Genomic DNA, 22,096 nt, shown 5'->3' with positions numbered 1-22,096 from the left:
GATAAATTTATTGATTTTCCTGGATACTAATCTGTGTGGGTATTTAAATCCATTCAACTAATTTTTTGAAGCTGAAAATCCGAAATCTTCACAGCCAATCTCTTTCTGGACTTGTAAGGCCCATTTGCGTAAATCATTATCACGCACAATGAAACCGACAGTTGTGACGTCGACAGTTGCTTTAAAAATATTCAACGTAATGTTACAAATTCTAGCGATTTTTTTTGTGCCACCTTTATTTAACGAATGAGCTCATCGTCGTAGTTGATTTATAGATTTTACTCTTCTAAAAGTTTTTCTTACAGTGTTAGTTCGTAAATTTCTTTTCTGGCCGCTTCTCCAGAAATCTACGGCTCTTGATTAATAATCATACGATAGATCTTCTTCGTCTTTCGTACACTCATTTTTAGGTGGCACAGGCTTGATAGGTGAAGTATGCATAATGTATTCTTCTATTATTTGGGCATTAGTATCTTTGTATGGTTCTTGAAAATCTAAGGATTCTTCAATCGTCCTTTCCATGCCATTAAATTCAATCATCGCGGCCAATAAAATATCTTCGATGTTCTTTTTTAATTCAATTTCCCTTCGATTTATCGGAGTCTCTTTTGCATATAGCGACTGAGATACGCCAAGCAAAAGTTTGACGACATTTATGGGATTTACTTTCATCTTGAGTATTGCTGAAAAAATGTGTTGTGATAACTCGAATAATATCCCTTTTATTCCTAAATATTGGTACATAAGGAAGTTGAAACAGGCGACAGAGTTTCACGTGTTAGAATTTTGATATTGTTATTCAATATTTATAATGCAATGAATTTAGTAATTAGTTCTTCACATTGCATCAGAACAATGACATTTATATCCCACAATTTTTAAATTTTAATTTATAATTAACCGAGAAAAATTCTAATTTACTTGTTACAGGCATCAAAAATAATTCACAAGACACAAAACAGAAAAATATAATAATAATACGAGAGGAACTTGATTTTCAATTTATAACAATGAACAATTCGTCTCTTGAACCAACTTATTTCTATACAAGAATATCTTGTCGAAAACTTCAAAAACTTACAAAATCTTTAACTGTTTTCTGGATGAGAAATTTATGATTTCTACACATAAACTCATATAAAATATTGGATTTTTTCTGAAAATGAACTGCTCACTTTGACGTATCACTGACTGTACAGAGCTCACAAATAAAACTGAAAAAATGAGCTACTTTATCGAAACAACCGATATAAAGTGAATATTTCCCCACTTTGGATGCAAATATGTTATCTTATGTATAAATGGTTGCATTGATAATGAAGCTGCTAATGATGAATAAGACGCAATATTGTGTCATGCTGCGATAAGTTACTCTTGAAGTGATATGCTACTTTAGAAGCTTTAAAAATTCAGATTTATCATTTTCATTTTCTTACAGTTTAAGGTTCTAGTGTAGACTATCATTTCGAAACTAATTCATCGCAGCATAATACAATATTGCGTCTAATCCGGTATCAGCAGCTTTTCTGTCTGGGGACACTGTCTTTCTTCCCGACATTGTCTTCGCTGCCGATGATTCATTTTTGAGCCTTTGATGATACAGTGAGAAGATAAAAAAACGTTAACAATTCGAAACATTTCAGAGGTAGTTTCGTCCAATATTTATTTTCGAGAAAGTCCAAAAATACGTCTTATTTCCTTCGTGTTTATACGCATTGTATATTTTTTCAGATTTTTAGATTCGAATTTAACGATTTTGTACATATGCGCAAGATAAGAAGCGTTCGGGGGTAGTTACCCCGGCCAATATTTTTTTTCGGTATAATCCAAAACCTTGGAACTTTTCTTTCGTGTTCTCATACGCAATATATATTTTTTCAGTTAATATGATAAAGACGATTTAACTTGACCTTGATGATTTGTTGATTAATGTTATTCTTGGATATGAAGGTCACAACTCAAAACACTTTTTTATAGTGTTAACGTTTCGGCCCTGATGGGGGCCCTCCTCAAAACAATTTATTTAAACATCTGTCACGAACAAAAATAAAATAATGTACAACTAGGTTTTAACAAAATTAACATAGTGGTATAGATAATATGCAAGGATGTTTAAGCAAGTATAAAAGAGAGGAATTACCTAGTATGGGATGACACTTCCAATTACATCGAATGCGTGTTGGTAATTAATGAATAAATAGAAACAATAAAAACAATAAGAACAATAAAAACAAAAACCGAAACACACTGCGTTCGCGACACGTAGTTCCCAAGAATTCATATTTGTTGTTAATTTTGATAAAATAAAATAAAACACACAGCCGTTATAGATTGAATCCAGAGCACATTTGCACCAGTGGAACGTCCAGTGTGTAGTGGGGGGAGGTCGATATCGATAGTTATCAGAGCAAACGCAGAGTCAACGGGTTAAAAGGAAACCAAAATTTTGTTAAGGAGGTAAAATCGAGAGCAAGCTCAGTCGGTAATGGATAATTACAATGGTCGTATCACAGAGGTGTAAATATTACTCAGATGTTCTATGTCTTGTTTTCGGTTGACAGAATTGGGATGTGCAACAATATTGCACATTTCTAACAGTAGCCTATTGTAATACAACGGTTCAACGTCAATAATGCTGGCTTGAGAATAATTAAAGGAGTGGTCGAAATCGATGGCATGTCTCGTCAGTGCAGTATAATTATCCTCGTGTTCATGGATATTGCGTTTATGCTCGGTTATCCTGGTGTGTAGTTGCCTACTAGTTTGGCCTATGTAGGACATGTTGCATTGGTTGCAAGGTATTTTTTAAACTACACCAGAGCGCATACCCGGGGGTACGGGGTCCTTACCCGAATCAAACATCGAGGATAGATCATGTGCACATTTGCCCACAAATTGAATTGTGTACTTAGAGAATGTTCTGTTGAGTGATTCAAACAACCCCGCGACGTATGGGATGGAAATATAGTTTTTTTAATTGGTTCGTGCAGTAGTTGCATCGATATTATTGTTAGGGCTGGTCGATGACAAGATGGAATCGTATTTGAACTGTATATGTTTGTTGAGCAAGCGAGGTGGATAGTCGTTTTTACTTAGTACCTGCCAAAACCAAAACCAAAACCAAAACCAAATCCGTGGATGATCTTGAACAATATTGTCTCAACAAACTGGACTTCAAGCCTTCATTCTATTTCAGATATGTAGATGACATAATTACAGCTGTCCCTTCGGATAAAGTTGCAGAAATGCTATCTGTCTTCAACAGTTTCCATTCGAGACTACAATTTACCTCTGAATTAGAGTCTAATCGCCGAATTAGCTTTTTAGATGTCCTGATCATCAATGATAACCAGTTCATCAAAACTGATTGGTTTCATATGGCTACTTGGTCACAAAGGTATTTAAATTACCATTCTCATCATCCCAGATCTTACAAAATTGGAACGATTAATTGCTTAGTTGACAGAGCGATCCGACTCTCAAGTATGAAATTTGACAAAAAAAATTTGTCCTTGATTCAGCAGGTACTAAGTAAAAACGACTATCCACCTCGCTTGCTCAACAAACATATACAGTTCAAATACGATTCCACCTTGTCATCGACCAGCCCTAACAATAATATCGATGCAACTACTGCACGATCCAATTAAAAAAACTATATTTCCATCCCATACGTCGCGGGGTTGTTTGAATCACTCAACAGAACATTCTCTAAGTACAAAATTCAATTTGTGGGCAAATGTGCACATGATCTATCCTCGATGTTTGATTCGGGTAAGGACCCCGTACCCCCGGGTATGCGCTCTGGTGTAGTTTAAAAAATACCTTGCAACCAATGCAACATGTCCTACATAGGCCAAACTAGTAGGCAACTACACACCAGGATAACCGAGCATAAACGCAATATCCATGAACACGAGGATAATTATACTGCACTGACGAGACATGCCATCGATTTTGACCACTCCTTTAATTATTCTCAAGCCAGCATTATTGACGTTGAACCGTTGTATTACAATAGGCTACTGTTAGAAATGTGCAATATTGTTGCACATCCCAATTCTGTCAACCGAAAACAAGACATAGAACATCTGAGTAATATTTACACCTCTGTGATACGACCATTGTAATTATCCATTACCGACTGAGCTTGCTCTCGATTTTACCTTCTTAACAAAATTTTGGTTTCCTTTTAACCCGTTGACTCTGCGTTTGCTCTGATAACTATCGATATCGACCTCCCCCCACTACACACTGGACGTTCCACTGGTGCAAATGTGCTCTGGATTCAATCTATAACGGCTGTGTGTTTTATTTTATTTTATCAAAATTAACAACAAATATGAATTCTTGGGAACTACGTGTCGCGAACGCAGTGTGTTTCGGTTTTTGTTTTTATTGTTTTTATTGTTTTTATTGTTTCTATTTATTCATTAATTACCAACACGCATTCGATGTAATTGGAAGTGTCATCCCATACTAGGTAATTCCTCTCTTTTATACTTGCTTAAACATCCTTGCATATTATCTATACCACTATGTTAATTTTGTTAAAACCTAGTTGTACATTATTTTATTTTTGTTCGTGACAGATGTTTAAATAAATCGTTTTGAGGAGGGCCCCCATCAGGGCCGAAACGTTAACACTATAAAAAAGTGTTTTGAGTTGTGACCTTCATATCCAAGAATAACATTATTCATATATTTTTTCAGATTTTTAGACTCGAAATAGACAATATTTTACATAAATGTGATTATTGTATAGGACGTCACTTGAAACGTCCAGAATGGGAGGAGCTCAGTCGACGGATCAGGCTGTACCCCTTAGCCAATCTGGACAGAGTCAATTGAAACACCGAGAATGGGAGGAGCTTTGTTAACGGATTAGGCCGTGGCCCTCAGCCAATCTGGCATATGTTTAGTATAGCGTCGAAAAATCAAGTGTTATTATTGAAGTAAGGTTCGTAATCTAAATGCACGTCACCACTATGGATAAGAAACAATAATGACGCATGACAACAAAGAAAAGACGACAGTACGAAATGTCAACATTTAGGTTGATGTTGGCGTATGAATATCATGTTTACTCATAGGCCTAGCAAAGCATAGTTTAATCTTTTGAGTGGCTCACCCCCTTAATTTTATTTTTTTTTTCTTGAGAAAAATACATTTTTCATATCTCTTCATTAGAAAACTTTTCCAGTTGGATCGGTTAAAAAATATTATGTTCTTATGGGTGAAACTGCCGAATCGCCCCTTGACATGCCTCACTTTGAAGAGTTGTTTCACCTCCTTAAAGTGTTTCATGGCCGATAGAGAAAAATACGTGTCGCTTAGTTTTAGTCTACTATGACATATTACAAAATAAATCAAATTGGAGAGTTCAAACTGGGATACCTTCCTTGTTAGTTCTAGTTCAGGCGATAACTACATTCTCATCTCTCTATCTAATAAAAAAGTTTCAAACAAATGAACGTAGAAAAAGATTATAATAACAATAGTAAAAAAAGACTATAATAACAATAGTATACGCATGAAGTTGGCGGTGGGGTGAGATCCCGAAAACAAAACAAAAAGCATCCAGCAAACCCTTCGACAGCTGTCATCGGCTGTTTATGACAGTCTTTGACAAATATCTTTATAGGTATCTGTTTCTGACGCGCGAAAAATGAACATGCAAACGAAAATTATCAAGATGATTCCCGACGGGAATTGTCTTTTTCGCGCGTTGGCGTATTGTGTAAACGGCACTCAAAATCGACACGCAGAGGTGAGACTGAGTATCGTTTCAAATATAGTGGATAATTGGTCTACAGTTGCGGGTTTTATTACAGGTAATGAGTCAAACGGTGCTGTGATTAGGTGACCTGGTGATTACAAATCACATATGAATAAAAATGGAATATACGGGGGAGAAGCAGAATTAGTTGCAGCTGCGGACATTTTTAAGATATGTTTAATCGTGTATCGCGAAGAACAAATTCATCCACAATGGATCGGATCACAAAATGAAACACAGTTCTCGCTACTCTTCACCGGCGACGGAGACAGTGGACACTCTGATGTCTTGCAAAACCAAAATAAAATTCAGATAGTGAGTAATAAGTATGAAAAGTAACAATCAAATAATAGTAAATCTAAATATATCACCAAACAGTCAAAAGGACAGCCAGGATTTACGATGACAATGGAGAAAGGAGGAGTTTCAAGCAGCAGACAAGGCGATGAAGATGGTGGACGGTCGGAAGTATCACAAAAGAAAGAGGAAAATAAAATTGTAAGTGCGAATAACCAAATAAGCCAGAGAATAATAATAAACAAATATTCCTATAACCAGGCAAGAGGACGACCAGGATCTATGTTAACCATAAAAGAAACAGGTGTTTTGCGGAGTGAACAGCAACACAAATATAGAGAAAAAAATGATATAAGGAAGGTGATTTTGGAGAATAACGGGCAGAGCGGTAGCAAAAATAATTCAGCAAGTCAAGGAGATAGATCGATATCAATAGAGAAGGAACACCAATTTTCAACCAACGAATGGAAGCTTAGATTGATAAAAAAAAGAAAAGTAAGCACAGAAGGAATTAAAGTGGACAGCAAGTGCAGACCTGTCATCAAATCAACATGAAGGAATTCGCCTGTCTACTAGACAATGCGTAAGGAAATAGTGAGGCGCGAAGCGCCGAACAACGAGGCGCGTAGCGCCGAGATGGGGTTGGCGCGCGAAGCGCGCAGGGGCGAAGCCCCTAGTAGATTTAAAAAAAATTTGTTCTTCTGTTTAAGACGACTAGGATCGCCGTAATTCGTGCGCCCGATTGGATGCACGTCTCACGGCACGACCTGCATAATAGCGCAACTTTTATAGATTACTATACAGTATTTCATAAACATTTGTGTCAGTAGTTGAAACATGTCTCTATATGCGTTAAAAACCCTGATTCTGTAGATTTGATACTTTTCGCAAAATCAATTCCTAAAATTTACCTTAAAAAACAAGGTTCTAGACAGTAATACCCCCTCAAGCCTTCGTTACAATGGAAGTGTTACAAATTTTAAATTGATATTTTTGAGGCACATTCTCAGAACCCCAAACTATAACCAAGTGTGAAAAAAATGCGAATTTTTGTAGTTTCTAGATGGTAATACGCCCTGAAGCGCGAAGATGCTTCAATTCATTGTAATTAAAAATTTTCAAAGTGTTCAAAAGTGACTCAGCACAAAATTTCTTAGTCTAGAAAGGAATTTTATGCATTCCATCAAAAGAAACTAAATTCGTGGTCTGCTTTAAGATGAGCGCAGCTCCGTTACAAAATTGATGAGTTAGGTGAGCGCTTTGCTATACATCTGCTAAATTCTGATAATTGTAGACGTTACCTGTCGGTTTGGCTAGGTACCGAAACTATGAGATAACGCGGTGAGTTAGTTGGATGCTTTGCCTCTGCTCTACTGACCAACCGTGATCAGCTGCCAAAATACCGAATGTATAGTTCAATCTGGTTTCGTCACTACCTTGCAGTTCGGACTCGTCGTCTGAGCAGCAAAAGATCATCCCCTCCATGCTCTGGTAAAAGGATTTCTACGACAAATTACAGAAAATCGGTAATCGTAAAAATGCGCGACGGTCTATGACGAAACTACCGAATTTTCATTGCATATTTAAGACAACGTACAACCTTTCTTAGTTGAAATAGTTTTTCCTAAATCACGAGGACCAACCTATGAATGTTTACACAAAATTATAAGTATCCACTCCATAAATTGATCGGAATAGTATTCGTGCATTCTAAGTAGAAAACTAAGAATACCCACAAAAATCTCTGATAGTTTACTACCAAAATCTATGAAAATATTTTCACATAATTTTATAATAAAACTTCATGAATATCTACTGAAAGCTCTGTCAATCTACGACCTGAATGAATCAAAACATTCAGAGTTAAAAATAATGGAAATAGTTTTGCAGCCACTTAATACGAAAAAAAAATTCAGACTATAAAAAAAAATGACAATTAAAATCAATTACAATAGATTTCCTTCGAATCAATAATAGAATACTACGACTGTCTTAAGAGAACCTTTAACTGGGATCAATCAGAACAGACTGTATCGGTTGTAACATTGCATTTTATCAATGCATGTCAAAGACCATCATCTCCTCTATATCGCGTATTTTATCTGGTACCGACGAAAAGTCAAGTCTCACGATATGGTCAAATTTATAATTTTGAGGAATATTTCTCATTTCGTTATTTTGTATTTGTCCTATTGTCTAACCTAATCTTTCCACGAGTGATCTCCCAAGAGACAACGTCGAGAGAAACAGAACAAGAGAGATTATGATGCTATCGCTGTCTGGGCAATGTCATTTCACCGCTGCATTGATATTGAGCTTACTAAGATGATGTGCAATTATTATCGCTGAGATGCCACTATCGTAATCACAGTCTTGATATGTGCTTCAACGGCTCAGCAGGAGCACCTGTGCTTATCTAGGCGACAGCTCCGGAATCATCGTTATTAATTACTGCCTTCTAACGCTGATGCCCGGCTGGAAAGAGCGTAGAAGATGAATCAAGGCTTGCTGTAACTACTGAGACAGTCGGTTTGGACTCCACACTTTTGGCAGCATCTATCACTAGGCTTTGAACCATCTTATTGGCCAGTCCGTCATACTGCGCCATATGTCGATGAAGGTCTTAACCCACTTCTTCGGAGAGCCATATAGTAGCCCCATCTGCCGCTATTACACTAGAATTTCTGGTCGCATCGACAAAGACACAATCAAACTGCTGAGTCCCACGAACCCGCTAAGCTACCTAACAGAGTCGTATCCAAGTTGATTATTAATCTGGTGAACTTGTTTTTACAGATTATAATCACTGCAATTTCGGAAGTGAGCTTTTGTTATGGCACGCCTCCCAGAGTTGTTTTTTTGGAAGTTCAACGAGCAAGACAGCTCTTTTCTCTTATTGCGTGACAAATTTATGGCGTCATTATTCGTCATGTTACTTCTAGTTTTGCTCTTGGGTCGTCGTATGCCTTGATGTTATCTTAAATATCATTCAATTGATTTACTAATATGAGTTTCCCTTTTCTGTTATTCTCAGATTTAAATTTTCGTGCCAGTTTTGCGTACGATATGTTGTACCCCTCCCGCCACCCCCTCTCCCTGGCGTGCATGAATAAAAGAATGTGCTAGCGGGAGTGTGTGTGAACAGCTTCGTATCCTGCTTCGTCTCGGTTAATGAAAATTTCGCCTTATATTAAGAGACTTATGCGTTCATTCTATGTAAATTATCCAATGAATTACGTTAAAATGACATTCTGTTGAAATTTAAACTTTTTTAGTGACATGTTACTCGAATAAATGTACTTGCGACAACAGTGATTCAAGGTTAACCATACACATTTTTGAATATAATTAAAACGATTGGTTTGATTACAAAAATATCAGTAAAACATTTTTCTATAAACTTATAAAAACTAATTTTTTGAAATCTGGTTAGATCAGTAGATTTGTGACTGGGATTACTTGTGACTTAGATCGTTCTTAACCCTTCGTACCAGGTGTCTTTCGTATGACAGTCGTGATCCTTGTGATGAGAGAAAATCTCACGCTATTGCGCAAGCGCCAAGAGCGAAATTTTGAATTTGCGCAGGCGCAAAGAGCGAAATTTTAAATTTGATTTTGATAAAAAGCGAAAACAACTTAATAAATTATGTTTTTATAGTCCTATGATTGCAGTATTTAATATTTTTCGTACAATAAAATATTTAAAAATTCTTATTATTCATAAAAAATCATAAACATATCTTTGTAGATTACATATGGTTACATGTTTACAAAATAATTCATTCAGATGAAAAAATAAATTTAAAAATTTACTTACTTATTTAATACTTAAAGAAGATATTGTCACTCAAAATCAATTTATAACAATACTTAGTTATCACATTTTTTTAATTTTAAAATAATAAAACAATAACTACAACAGCATAGATAACACGGAGTGACATGGAATATTTATATATCTATATATAATTTCAAATATGGCGACTGGAAACTACGGAAATAAACGAAGTATAACGAAGCCATCCGAATTGAGGTTTTTCTTATCAACGACTTGACTGAAGTGATGAGAGAAATTCTCACAGCTGTCAATAAATATTTTTTTTTGCTTTATACTTTTGAGTTTTTGAAAAAGTTTTATTGACTATCATGTAAAGCATAAAATTCAGTGAAGGTAAAAAAATTTTCAAATGGTCATTCCATTTGAAATTATAAAGAAAAAAAAGTTTTAAAATGAGCATGAGAAATTCTCTCTACGCGACGGGTACGAAGGGTTAAAATCATACCTGGCACTAGGTGCACAGTGGCTGTATATAAAAATAGTCATGTTGTTCGCGCTCGCCCTTCGAAATGCGAGGAACCATATTTCATATAATTTTTTCTCATTTTTTTTTATTTTGCAATTCGTAACGCGGGAGGAAAGAAAAAGCGGGAAACTGCACTGGTATCGAAATAACTCTTCGAAACACTTCGATTGCTGAGGTTCTTTAATAAACAAATAGCAGTGTCGCGGATCACGCGGAATAGGACGCTGAGTTATAATAATGCCAGGAATTTATCTGGTGTAAGTAGCCGTTGCAGCTGTATTGAGACGGTCTTCCCGCTGTAGCGATTTCGACTAGACTATGAGCAACAGATTTGTAGCGTTTAAATTGCGACCTCCGAAGAGAGTTATGTTCACTTATTTCAAACTTCTGATCCGCTCAGAGTCAAATATTCAAATATGAACACATGCCGAAATGATTAATGAAAATGTAACAATATCCTACCATAAATTGCCTAATAATCAACAATTGAGCCTATGGGTCAAATAACGACTTAAGTCGACTTAAGTCACTTTTTCAAAGAAGCTGATCTCGGTGTTCTGTATAATCTTCGCTATAAACCCTGTGAATCTTGGATGTTTTCGTCAACTTTTAATGCTGTAGTAACCATAACAAGCGGTGCGCGCACCGCCATTGAGTTAGCCGGCAGTAGCAGCGAAGCGAAGTAGGCTAATCCACGCGCCTCCGCTAAACAGACGCACGTGTTTATCTGCCTGTCTGTTAGATTTCGTGTAAAGCTGCAATATTTTCTGCGCGAAATAATGAACGAATCTACAACAACTACAACAGCATCGACTAGCCCTACTGCTACAGTTACGGGGAAAAAGAGAAAAATTCGACAAGATAGATGGGAACAAAATAGAAAGAAGCTTAAGCGTAACAGTGGTAAAAGTTACGCTTCTCAAAGTGGGAATAAAATACCTCGAAAAAAATTCAGGCACACTACCGACTGCTGCAAGAAAAACTGTTCGTCTTCTTTCGATTATAAACGTCAGCGTGAAATTTTCAAGACTTTCTGGGCAATGGCTGAGAAACCGAGTCAGGACACTTTTTTAATCAGTTGTATACAAGGTGAAGAAATCAAATACGTCAAAACCGTAACAAAACGGAAGAACAGATCTTGGTCTTGGAAATATTCTTTCAAAGTAGATGGCCAGGATAAAACTGTCTGTAAAGGATTTTTTCTGTCTCTTCTCCAAATAACTGAATCCAGAATGAAAACGGTGCTCCGATTTTGTAAATCAGGTAAATGTTTATATTATTTTCTTTCTAAATAAATCAATATTTACGAATGCTTGACTCGTTTATTGGCGTCTTATAACAAAACAAGTCAGGTCTGGATTAAAATATGAAAATACTGATTGTTTCAGGTACGACAGTTGCTACAGAAAAAAGGGGTAAGCAACCCAACCCTGCCAAAATTTCGAACGTGGTATGGAGTTTAGTGAAGGAGCATTGGTCGACTTTCCCGAACAAAAAATCGCATTATGGAAGCTCCAAAACTGAAAGAAAGTACTTCGAGAATCCAGACTTAAACGTAAAAAAAATGTTTCACGCATTCCAAGAATATTACTTTGATAAAACAGGGAAGCAGCTCTCACTAAAGTACCCAACGTACCATAGATATTTTCGGGAAAATAGTGATTACTCGTTTAGGCAACGTAAAACAGACGTCTGTGATTTTTGCACCGAATGTAAAATCAAACTATCGGCAAATTCATCAGATCCGTGTAAGGAATCGTTCCGTCTACATGAAGTAAAAGTTGCGGAATACAAGGTTTTGCGGCAACAGTGCACAAAGAATATTAACGATGATACTCTAACTGTTGAGTTCGACTACGCACAAAATCTTCCGCTTCCAAAACTGAACGTTAGCGCACAATTTTACAAGCGATTATTGTGGCTGTATGTTTTCAACACACACTGTTTTAATGACGGTGACAGCAAATTTTTTTGCTTCTTAGAATGTGATGGTGGCAAGAACGGTAACTCTGTGTGTAGTTTTTTGAACGATTTTCTGGTAAAAAAATTGACTGAAAATCCAGAATTAAAAAAAGTAGTTCTTTTGTCTGACTCCTGTGGGGGGCAAAATAAAAACAAGACTCTCGTACGATATTGTGCTTGGTTGTCGGTCAAAATGGGAGTTGAAATAAATCACATCTTTCCGGTGCGAGGTCATTCATACTGCCAATGCGATAGAAATTTCGGTGTTTACGGAACTGTTTTAAAAAAAGTAGAGACCGTCGAAAATCCTATCGAGTATCTCGAAATAATGAGGACCGTAAGGCACAAACCAAAAGCTTTCGAAGCAGAGATGAGTGCCCACTTATTAAAAGAATGGGATAAAACTTTGGATTCATTTTTTCTAAAGGTTCCAAAAGCTAAGGGAAAGAAATTCACGATCCAAAAGTATGTGAAGTTATCATACAAGCCAACAGGCACCATGTCCGTTTACGCGGACTATAATGGCGCTCCGCAAAATTTCAACCTGTTCAAATTAAACGCTTTTGTAAGTAAAGATACCGAACTAGCATTAGCAAACCCGGCTCCTGTTGGAATTAAGACAGCTAAAAAAAATGACGTACTATCTTTAATGCCTTTTGTAAAACCGGTTAATAGGGAATGGTATAAAAATGTGCTGCGGGGTACCTGCAACGACAATGATTCGGCTGAAACAGACGAAATGGACTCTGATTGAACCTGATACATGCCGTTTTTTAAATGTCAATTCCTAGTTTAGCTTTTTTTATATGTGTTCACCGCGACCATGAAACACCCATTACAGTAGAAACTGGTTTGACTATTATCGTCATCATATTATTTTAATCCAAAAACGTGTTTGTACAGATTAAAAGTCGTTCTACAAAAAAACGACTTAAGTCTTACTCCGAATTTCCGTGATAGCACTGTATTGGACAATATTTAATAATTGTTATTACGTTTGTATATCATTTTTGGGTACCCCACCTATGTAAAAAAATAAAAGTTCCTTGTAAAATGCCTTGTCAAAATTGAAATATCGACTGTTGAATCTTTACTTGCCTTTTTTATGCCAAAACTTAAGTCGACTTAAGCCGTTATTTGACCCATAGGCTCAATTGCGAAAGGAATGAATACAGAGATGCCGTTACACTGAAAACTGGAATCCAAACAGTTGCCACGTGTGTTTAATGCATTCGAAGTGGACGTGAGAAATCTTGTGTTGGGTTTGCCTCAGACAAACATATCAAGAGAAAACACAATACCATCACGGCATTTACGATTGACATTGCATCAAGAGTCTAATTCATCAGAACGTGCAAACAGAATGGTAGCAAGAAACAATAAGAGTTTCATAAAAGAAGTGTTGGTATAAACATGTATTTATTGAGTACCACTGATCCTCAATATTCTGCCACAGAAAATGATACAGATATAAATTTATAGGTCGCAGTTGGTGAAACAAGGAACGAAGATAACTAAGCTAATGAGAGAAAAAATTCAAAAACTTGAGGTGGAGAATGTAAAGTTGCAACAGCAAATGATAACAGCAAAACTTCTTGCAGGATCCACAATAAAACGTTTACAAAATCTCAAGCGATACTTGAAAGCGAAAATGCATTCCGAAAAGTAATTAACTTTGAAAATAAGACAGGTTTTGTCCTCTATTCTTAGGTGGAATTGGCTTAACATTATACTCCGTAAAAAAAAACTGAGTCAATTGAACTACAGAAAAAATCTGAACTCCCTTTACCCTGAAATATTTTATTAAGCGATTCTACATCTATATGAGATCAACTTTGCATTCCCTGATGCCTGGATTATCAACCTTGCAGACATATACCTCGAAAATAAATATAAGGCAAGGACTATTGAACGATGTTTTCAACTTCACAGAGATAGCTGAACGTGAAATGACCCAAGGAGAAAAGTTGTGATTCAGTTTAACGAAGTGAAAGTGAAAGAAAAAAAAACACATGAGGATAATCATTTATTCATTGATAGCGATACTTCATTTCCTAAGTTCTTACGTACTGAATTCACACAGGTACGAATACAACTAAATCAACGATGAAGTGGTCGGACCACATTTCCAACTGCAAGCTATCATGGCAAGAGGCTTACCAGGAAAGTGGAAGCATCCAATATACTTGTATTTTGACCAAAAAATGACTTCAGAAATATTTAATACTGTTCTAAAAAAGCAACACTCTATTAGAAACATTGGTGTCAATTGAGCAGCCATAGTTCCTTCATCCAATCACAAACAATAAAATGCATTTCTTCGTCGACGCTCCGCACTTGCTAAAATTGATGAGTAATTCGTTTATTAACACATGTTGTGTTAGAAGATGGCAGTAGTTATAAAGGGGGGGTTCTGGTTCAAACTGACTTACCGACTTCAGCGGGAGCTGCGGAACGCTCCTCACCTGAAGTCGATTTGTTACCGACAGACTGTCGGTGTGTAACCGACCTAAGCTAAACTGACCCAACCTGAGCCAACCTAACCTAACCCAACCAATGTAAACAATAAGATGGCGCGAGCAATATGGCTGACATGATGGCGGAACAGGTTGCTAAACTAATCTAACCCAGCCCAGCCTAATGCATGTAAATAACAACATGGCGGACAGGATTTCAAAGCAGGATGACGCGGCGGTATTGCAAATTGGCTGGCGGAATATACAGTTTCAAAAATAATATTCATGCGAATATTCCATTAATAGGCAAAAGTTTTCTATTAAATGAATAACAGCACACGCTAATGAAAGTACCGTTGGAACAGTTAATAGTCCCACCAAACATTTTCAATATCGCTAATTAGATTTTCCGACAAAAGCTTATGTAAATATTCTATTAATAGAGCAAATTTTTCTATTAAATGAATAACGACACACGCTAATGATATCGCGATTTCCAAACCAATACAGTTAATTATATTTTCCCCAAGTACTGTTGAAATAGTGAATAGCCCCTCCAAACATTTTCACCATGTGTCGGCCGTCATATATAAGACCAACACACTCAATGGAAGTTCAGTATTGTCCTAGAAAGGTTTCCAATTGCAATAGTAAAGGCATGGCAGGTAAAGCATGCAAGGATCTCGTCGACACGATAAAAGGCGTTCATGATTTGATGCACACCATGTCTCCAGGGCAAGAGCGCCACAGAACCACAAATCATTGGATCGCCATTGGGATTGCAAATATGCAATTCTTACGTGATATATCCATGAGGCCGAGGACAACCATGAGCGAGTAAACACCGTATCCAACATACAATCACACTCCTGCCATCTTGGGTGAAGAAATTCCGGAGGCTCCTCATTACCGGAGGCAGCGTCAGCACTTTAGCGGGCGATAATCGCGCGCAATGAGACGATGCGGACAGCGCTTTCACCAGTCGAATTCCAACGGGTGTTATCACAAACCTACAATACCTAGATTTGCACGATTTTCTCGCTGATGCTCAGCACCTGACAATTGTGCGTTGGAGGCAGCCGTGCAAACGGATGGTATCATCAAGGTGAATGGCATTTTATCGTGCATATTCGAAAATGTTAAGAATGGTGTAAGAATGGTAGAAATAAAACACTTCACCACCAGAAACGTGATTATTTTACCAACCACAAATCTCAACCAATGGTTTAACGATAACATTACCGACCGTCTCAGGGTAAAGGTGGAGGAATTCCAACATCGTGATCCCGGATGGGCCATGATTGAAATTATCAACCTTGCCGTCAACATTAACAAATATGATCCGCTGTGTGGAGGTGCATCAACATTCACAGAATTGCCAAGGGAGATTCAGCAAAGGCACGCAGTGGTGAATATAGTAAACACAGACGAGCATTGTTTTTTGTGGTCAATCAACGCAGTACACAGGATCGGAACTACAAAACAAATGTCGACCAGCTAGCTATGCACACTTCAGCACCCGACTACGATATGAGGGGATGAGTTTCCCCACACCTTTCTCCGATATCCTCAGGTTTGAGGTGCAAAATAATTTAGCAATTAACGTTTATGGGCTTGACTCGAATGTGATAGTGCCCCTATATTTGAGCAAAAATCTTCATTCGGATAGACCAAGGATTCATTTGCTCGCTATAAAAAACAAAATCAACGTGGACAATGACAACGAACTCGACTGTCATACGATATTCTATTATGCTCGGATTCAAAATATTTCGCGTTCACTTAGTGGCTAACTATCGCTACACAGGACTGCAAAATTTTTACGTGATCGATGTTCATGCCATTTTCACCTAGAATCATCATACCAAAATCATATGTAAGATGTCGGAGCGAAAATAATTGTAGAAAAGATCTGCCTGACAACGAACATAAGATTATGAAATTCGAGAATCATCGGTATAAAGAGTCTGTCCCATTCGCCGTCTACGCCGATCTTGAGTTCGTCCTCAAACCTATGGTTAATGAGGCGCAAAAGCACGCCTCGCACAGCGCGGCATACTATGTTCACTGTGCCTTTGACGATTCTTTGTCTCCATTCCACCTGAACCGCGGTCCTGATTGCATTTCACGGTTCATTAATGAATTACAATCCCTAGCCAGAACCGTCAAAGGTTATTTGACCGCAGTTGTGCCGATGGAGCCATTGCGTGCGGACCAGGAACAACAGTTTAGAGCGGCGGAGGTTTGTCATATCTGCGAAATACCGATTGCACCTACTGATGTGAAGCACCACGATCATTGCCATTTTACGGGTGCAGCATATCAGGGCTGCAATCTACATTACACAAAGTCACACATCATACCGATTGTGTTCCACAATTTTTTGGGTTATGATGCACATTTTTCAATACGTGATTTGGCAACGTCCATAGAGGGATCGATTACTCTTTTTTCGATCAACAAGGAGAAGTATACAATATTCACAAAGGAGGGCAAAGATACAAAAGTAAAATTGCGCTTAATCGACTCGTTTAAGTTCATGGCTAGCAGCATCGATAAACTGTCGTCGTATTTGGGTGACGCTGATAAACAAGTGACGCGTAAATTTCACGATAATGCCGAGGAATTCGAACTTGTAACACGCAAAGGTGTATTCCCATATGAATGTATCGATAATTGGGTGAAAGTGAATGAGTGGCAATTACCGGATAAATATAAATTTCACTCAAATTTGAAAGATTCGGACGTTTCGAACGAAGATTATTCGCACGCGAAAATGTGTAGCCGAAATTCGGGTTAACTACGCTTGACGAGTATTCAAATTTATATCTGAAAACTGATGTGCTGATTTTAGCAGATATTATCGAAAACTTTCGTCGTAATTGCTTCTCAACTTACAATCTCGATCCTCTGCATTATTACACCGCACCGGGACTTGCTTTCGATGCGATGCTCAAATGCGCGAAAGTTGAGCTCGAATTGCTGACAGACGTGGATCAAGTATTGTTGGTCGAGAAAGACATCGGAGGTGATGTGGCACACTGCTCCAACCGTTCCACCAAAGCTAACAATCGCTACATGGGTGAAAATTTCGATCGAAGCATAGAAACCACGTATTTAATGTATTTTGATGTCAATAACTTGTATGGTGCAGCTATGAGTCAATATCTACCATCTGGTGAATTTGCATGGGTGAATGAACTGCAATTAGATTTGCTTACTATCCCGGATGACTCCCTGGTTGGATACATATTGGAAGTTGATCTGGAATATCCAGCCGAACTCTACCATACGCATCGAGATCTCCCACTTTGTCCTCAACACTTCGTTCCCCCAAACAGCACGCAACCCAAATTAATACCAACCGTTTTATCGCGCGAAAAATATGTTATTCGTTACCAGAACTTGAAACAATGTCTTAGCCTCGGCATAAAATTGCTTCAAGTCCATCGTATTTTAAAATTTAGTCAATCACTGTGGTTGAAAAAATATATTGATTTAAACACGGATATGCAAAAGAAATCACGCAATGAACTTCAGAATTTTTTTTTTTTAATTAAGGAGGGAGCCTGCTTTAGAGACTTCACAAAATCGATTTTTTCAAGGATTTTTTTGGGAAGGAAAGAAATATCCGATTGAAACGAAACTTTCAGGTTTTATTGTTACATATTTCAGCAGTCTTCTTAAATTTTTTCATCAATGATTATATATATGTCACATTATATATGTCATATTATGCCTGGTACAAGCATTTCACCGAGGCGTCTCGAGTGTGCATTTGTCGTGCGGCGGGAAAGGTGCAGGTCGCAATTTCCATCTGAAACAAAGAACCCAAAAAAATTTTTACTTCTCAATAGTATAGCTTCTAGTAAAACCAAGAAAATTCAACAAAAAGTGGAAAATTCAACAATTTTTCGCAATTTAAAAAAAAAGTTCATTTTTTTTTATTAAAAAATTCACTTTAGATTGCTTGAAAGGTGGGTTAATCTTAACTTTCTTAAGGTTTTTTAGGTTCAACTAGAAGAGAATTTAATCCCGAGTGCAATGCAATTTGTCTCGTTTCGATAGGACGTTTAGTTTTTTCCCTATCTTTCGTAAAAATCGTAATTTTCTTGAACTTACCGCATTAATATGCTAATCAGCGATTCCTGGTCCATAGAGTTGCCCTTCAGACTCTTCAAAAAACTGGTTCAAAACTTCGAAAAACTGGTTAAGACTTTTCAAAAAACTGGTTGAAAACTTCAAAAAACCGCTCGTATACCTGCTCGACACTTGCTCACTATTTCTTCTGTAACTCCAAAAATATTTCGAATTTGCGTCTGAAATTTTAGGGACACATTCTTGGATAGTTTGGGAAGACATTTGAGCAAAAAAAAAAGATTTTTTGAAGCCTCTAAAGCAGGCTCCCCCCTTAATGAACAACGCGGTGTTTGGGAAAACGATGGAAAATGTGCGAAAGCACACAGATGTTGAGTTGGTTACGGAATGGGAGGGTTGATGGGGTGCGAGATCGAGGATTGCACAACCCAATTTTCATAGCTGCACCATATTCGATGCGGATATGGTTATAATTGAACTGACTCGACTGAACATTAAATTCAACAAATCGATAGATGTAGGATTTTTAATTCTGGACTTGTCCAAGACTTGGATATACGAATTTCATTACAACCACGTACAGACAACTTTTGAGGACTAAGCTCATGTACACGGACACAGTCGCTCTCATCTACCATTTCGCTGTGCCAAATATTTATGATATCGTCAAACGAGATATTTCGAAGTTCGATACCTCTGATTACCATGCAAACAACTGCTGTGGTATCCCATTGGCAAACAAAAAGTGTTGGGTCTTATGAAGGACGAAAACAATGGCAAGATCATGACCGAGTTTGTGGGATCGCGTGCCAAACTCTACGCCTTTCGAATCCAGACTACAGGTGGTGATAATGGTGATGAAAATAAATCCAAAGGCGTTGTGAAGAAACCGAACGGTATCAAAGGCTCGACACTTCGAAAGATCAAATTTGACGATTATAAGCGGTGTGTTTTTGATCGGACGGATCTGCAAATGCAGCAATATCTGATCCGTAGCAAAAAGCACGAGGTTAGCACTATCAAACAAGAAAAGTGGGCATTGAGGAGTAACGACGATAAACGGATAATTTTGCGGAACAAAATTGATACACTGCCTTGGGGATATCGAGGACAATGAAATGTAAATATTGTAAAAATTGTTTTTCTTTGTGATTATTGTGAATTTCATGTAAATATCACAGATTTTGTGTGAATATTGTCAAATTTTAGTAAATGTTATAAATTTTATTCGATGCAAATACTGTAAATATTAATCATTATATATGTATAATATTATCAATTACATATATACATATATATATATATATATATATATATATATATATATATATATATATATATATATATATGTCGGGGTGAAGCCTCGGAAAGGCGGAGAGGATGAAGGATTTCCAATTTGTGGATTGTTCATTATAGAAAGCGCGATGATCTCAACACGTCCGGTCAATTCGCTTGCTTTTCCGTGACTGTCGATTTCATCCAAGCGTTTTTATAAACAATTCATTTGTTTGTTCTATATTCAAAGCATGTTGAATAACGCTTGACGCTTGATACGGCGGACTCATTCAAAGTTCAAGTTTCCAATTCACTTGATGATGCATCCTCTTTATTCTTCTCCGACACGGCCATCCTGACAAATCACATGTCCCCATGTGAAGTGATCTGCAAGAAATGCAATTCTCCAGCAGTAAAAGTTCGTTTTAAATGAATTCAATCTTACTTTAATCATTTATATTGAACAGAAAACTTAAATTTCAGTTCCAATCCCACATTTATTGACAAAGCAATTAATTTCGATACATATGGATAATTTTAAAGACTAAATACATTTTTTACATTTCGTTCACTTCCCTTGAGTGACCAACATTTCTATCACTTCCCTTGAGTGACCAACATTTCTATCACTTCCCTTGAGTGACAAATGTTCTTGACCACTTCCCTTGAGTGGTCAATGTCTAATCACTTCCCTTGAGTGATTTTTCTGACACAACTGTTACATGAAGCTGCCCACCGCTCACTCACGGTTTCATTGAAGAAATTCCGATTTCGACCGAGCTACGGCTACAAACTTTCATGTAAACAATTTTTCCTAAAGTAATCATGTATTTAGTTTACACTTCAAATATTTACACACTTAAATATTTCATTATTCAAAATTTTCTTTACACATTTCCAATTCTTCCGGAATGTTACCCTCTGGCATTTTTCGCATCCGGTCATGTGCGTATTTAAATGTACGATTGGAATTCAAAGCTTTCAAAAGATATCTGTTGCCCTCTAACACTTCAATAATTTTATACGGGCCTTTGTATTTTGCATCTAATTTTGTTTGATTTCTCTCTTCATTCTTTAAAAGAACAAATTCGTTTAAAGAAAATTTGATTACTTTTGCCTTTGTTCGGTCAAACCTTTCCTTCTCATATTCTGCATTTTTGTTAATATTCTCGATTGCAAGTGTTCTAATTTCAGATAAGTCCTCCACATACTTCTCCTCAGAAATAAACATGAGCTCAAGAGGTCTGGCGACTTTTCCTATCATTAATTCGAGAGGACTAGATTTTGTGACTCGGTTGATCGTGCAATTTAGTGCTAATTGTACATCAGGCAATGCATCCTGCCAAGACCGGTCGCCGGTTATTTCTACGGTAGTTAGCATGTTCTTTAGAGTGCTCATTACTCGCTCCACCTGACCATTTGCGCGCGAGCTTCCAGTTGCAATCAAGTGCAACTTAATATTGTGAGCCAAACAAAATTCTCGAAAATCACTATTCGCGAAACAACGACCCTGGTCCGCAATTACGCGAGTGGGAGAGCCAAATAGAGAAATACCAGATTTCAATGCTTTAATGCTATAGCTAGTATCAATATGCAATGTATGACGAAGAAGAACAAATTTGGTGAAAGAATCAATTAAAACGAAAACGTACTCTTTCTTATCATTTTTACCACTTAATTTGCCAGTAGCGTCAATGTGAATGGTATTCCAAGGAATTGCGACTTTAGGAATGGGATGCAATTCAGCCTGAATTTTTCCCGAATTTGTTTTGGAAATTTTACATGTCAAACAATTTTCAACGAATTTTCGAACATATCTTGACATTCCGTCAAACCAGAATGAATCATAAATTTTCTCAAGGGTCTTTACCCATCCTAAATGTACCAATGCTTCATGGGTAGCGTTAATAACTGACCATCTGTAC

At 37.2% G+C, this 22,096-nt stretch overlaps 2 protein-coding genes across 2 annotated transcripts in view; one reads left to right on the top strand and one right to left on the bottom strand.

Annotated features, from left to right (window-relative positions):
• Window positions 1-8,684, bottom strand: part of LOC124220168 (arylsulfatase B) — a 557,318-nt gene extending 548,634 nt beyond the window's left edge. Inside the window, exon 1 of the mRNA XM_046628671.2 lies at window positions 8,595-8,684. Coding sequence (XP_046484627.1) covers window positions 8,595-8,684 — 90 coding nt within the window. The remainder of the gene's footprint in view (window positions 1-8,594) is intronic.
• Window positions 8,685-10,895: 2,211 nt separating this feature from the next.
• Window positions 10,896-13,096, top strand: LOC124220159 (uncharacterized). The gene is made up of 2 exons (XM_046628659.2): window positions 10,896-11,643; window positions 11,769-13,096. The coding sequence occupies exons 1-2, from the start codon at window positions 11,160-11,162 to the stop codon at window positions 13,094-13,096; spliced, it is 1,812 nt and encodes a 603-aa protein (XP_046484615.1). The 5' UTR covers window positions 10,896-11,159.
• Window positions 13,097-22,096: the final 9,000 nt, after the last annotated feature.

This window comes from Neodiprion pinetum, chromosome 1 (assembly GCF_021155775.2).
Source record: "Neodiprion pinetum isolate iyNeoPine1 chromosome 1, iyNeoPine1.2, whole genome shotgun sequence".
In the NCBI taxonomy this organism is placed as follows: Eukaryota; Metazoa; Arthropoda; class Insecta; order Hymenoptera; family Diprionidae; genus Neodiprion; species Neodiprion pinetum.
Note: the sequence above shows the minus strand (reverse complement) of the source record. Positions and strands in the feature narration are given on the sequence as shown.

Bases quoted from the DNA above. Each gene is read 5' to 3' on its own strand.
- LOC124220159 (XM_046628659.2), top strand. From the start codon at position 11,160: ATGAACGAATCTACAACAACTACAACAGCATCGACTAGCCCTACTGCT. The intron at 11,644-11,768 runs GTAAATGTTTAT...TGATTGTTTCAG, and splicing joins GCTCCGATTTTGTAAATCAG to GTACGACAGTTGCTACAGAA.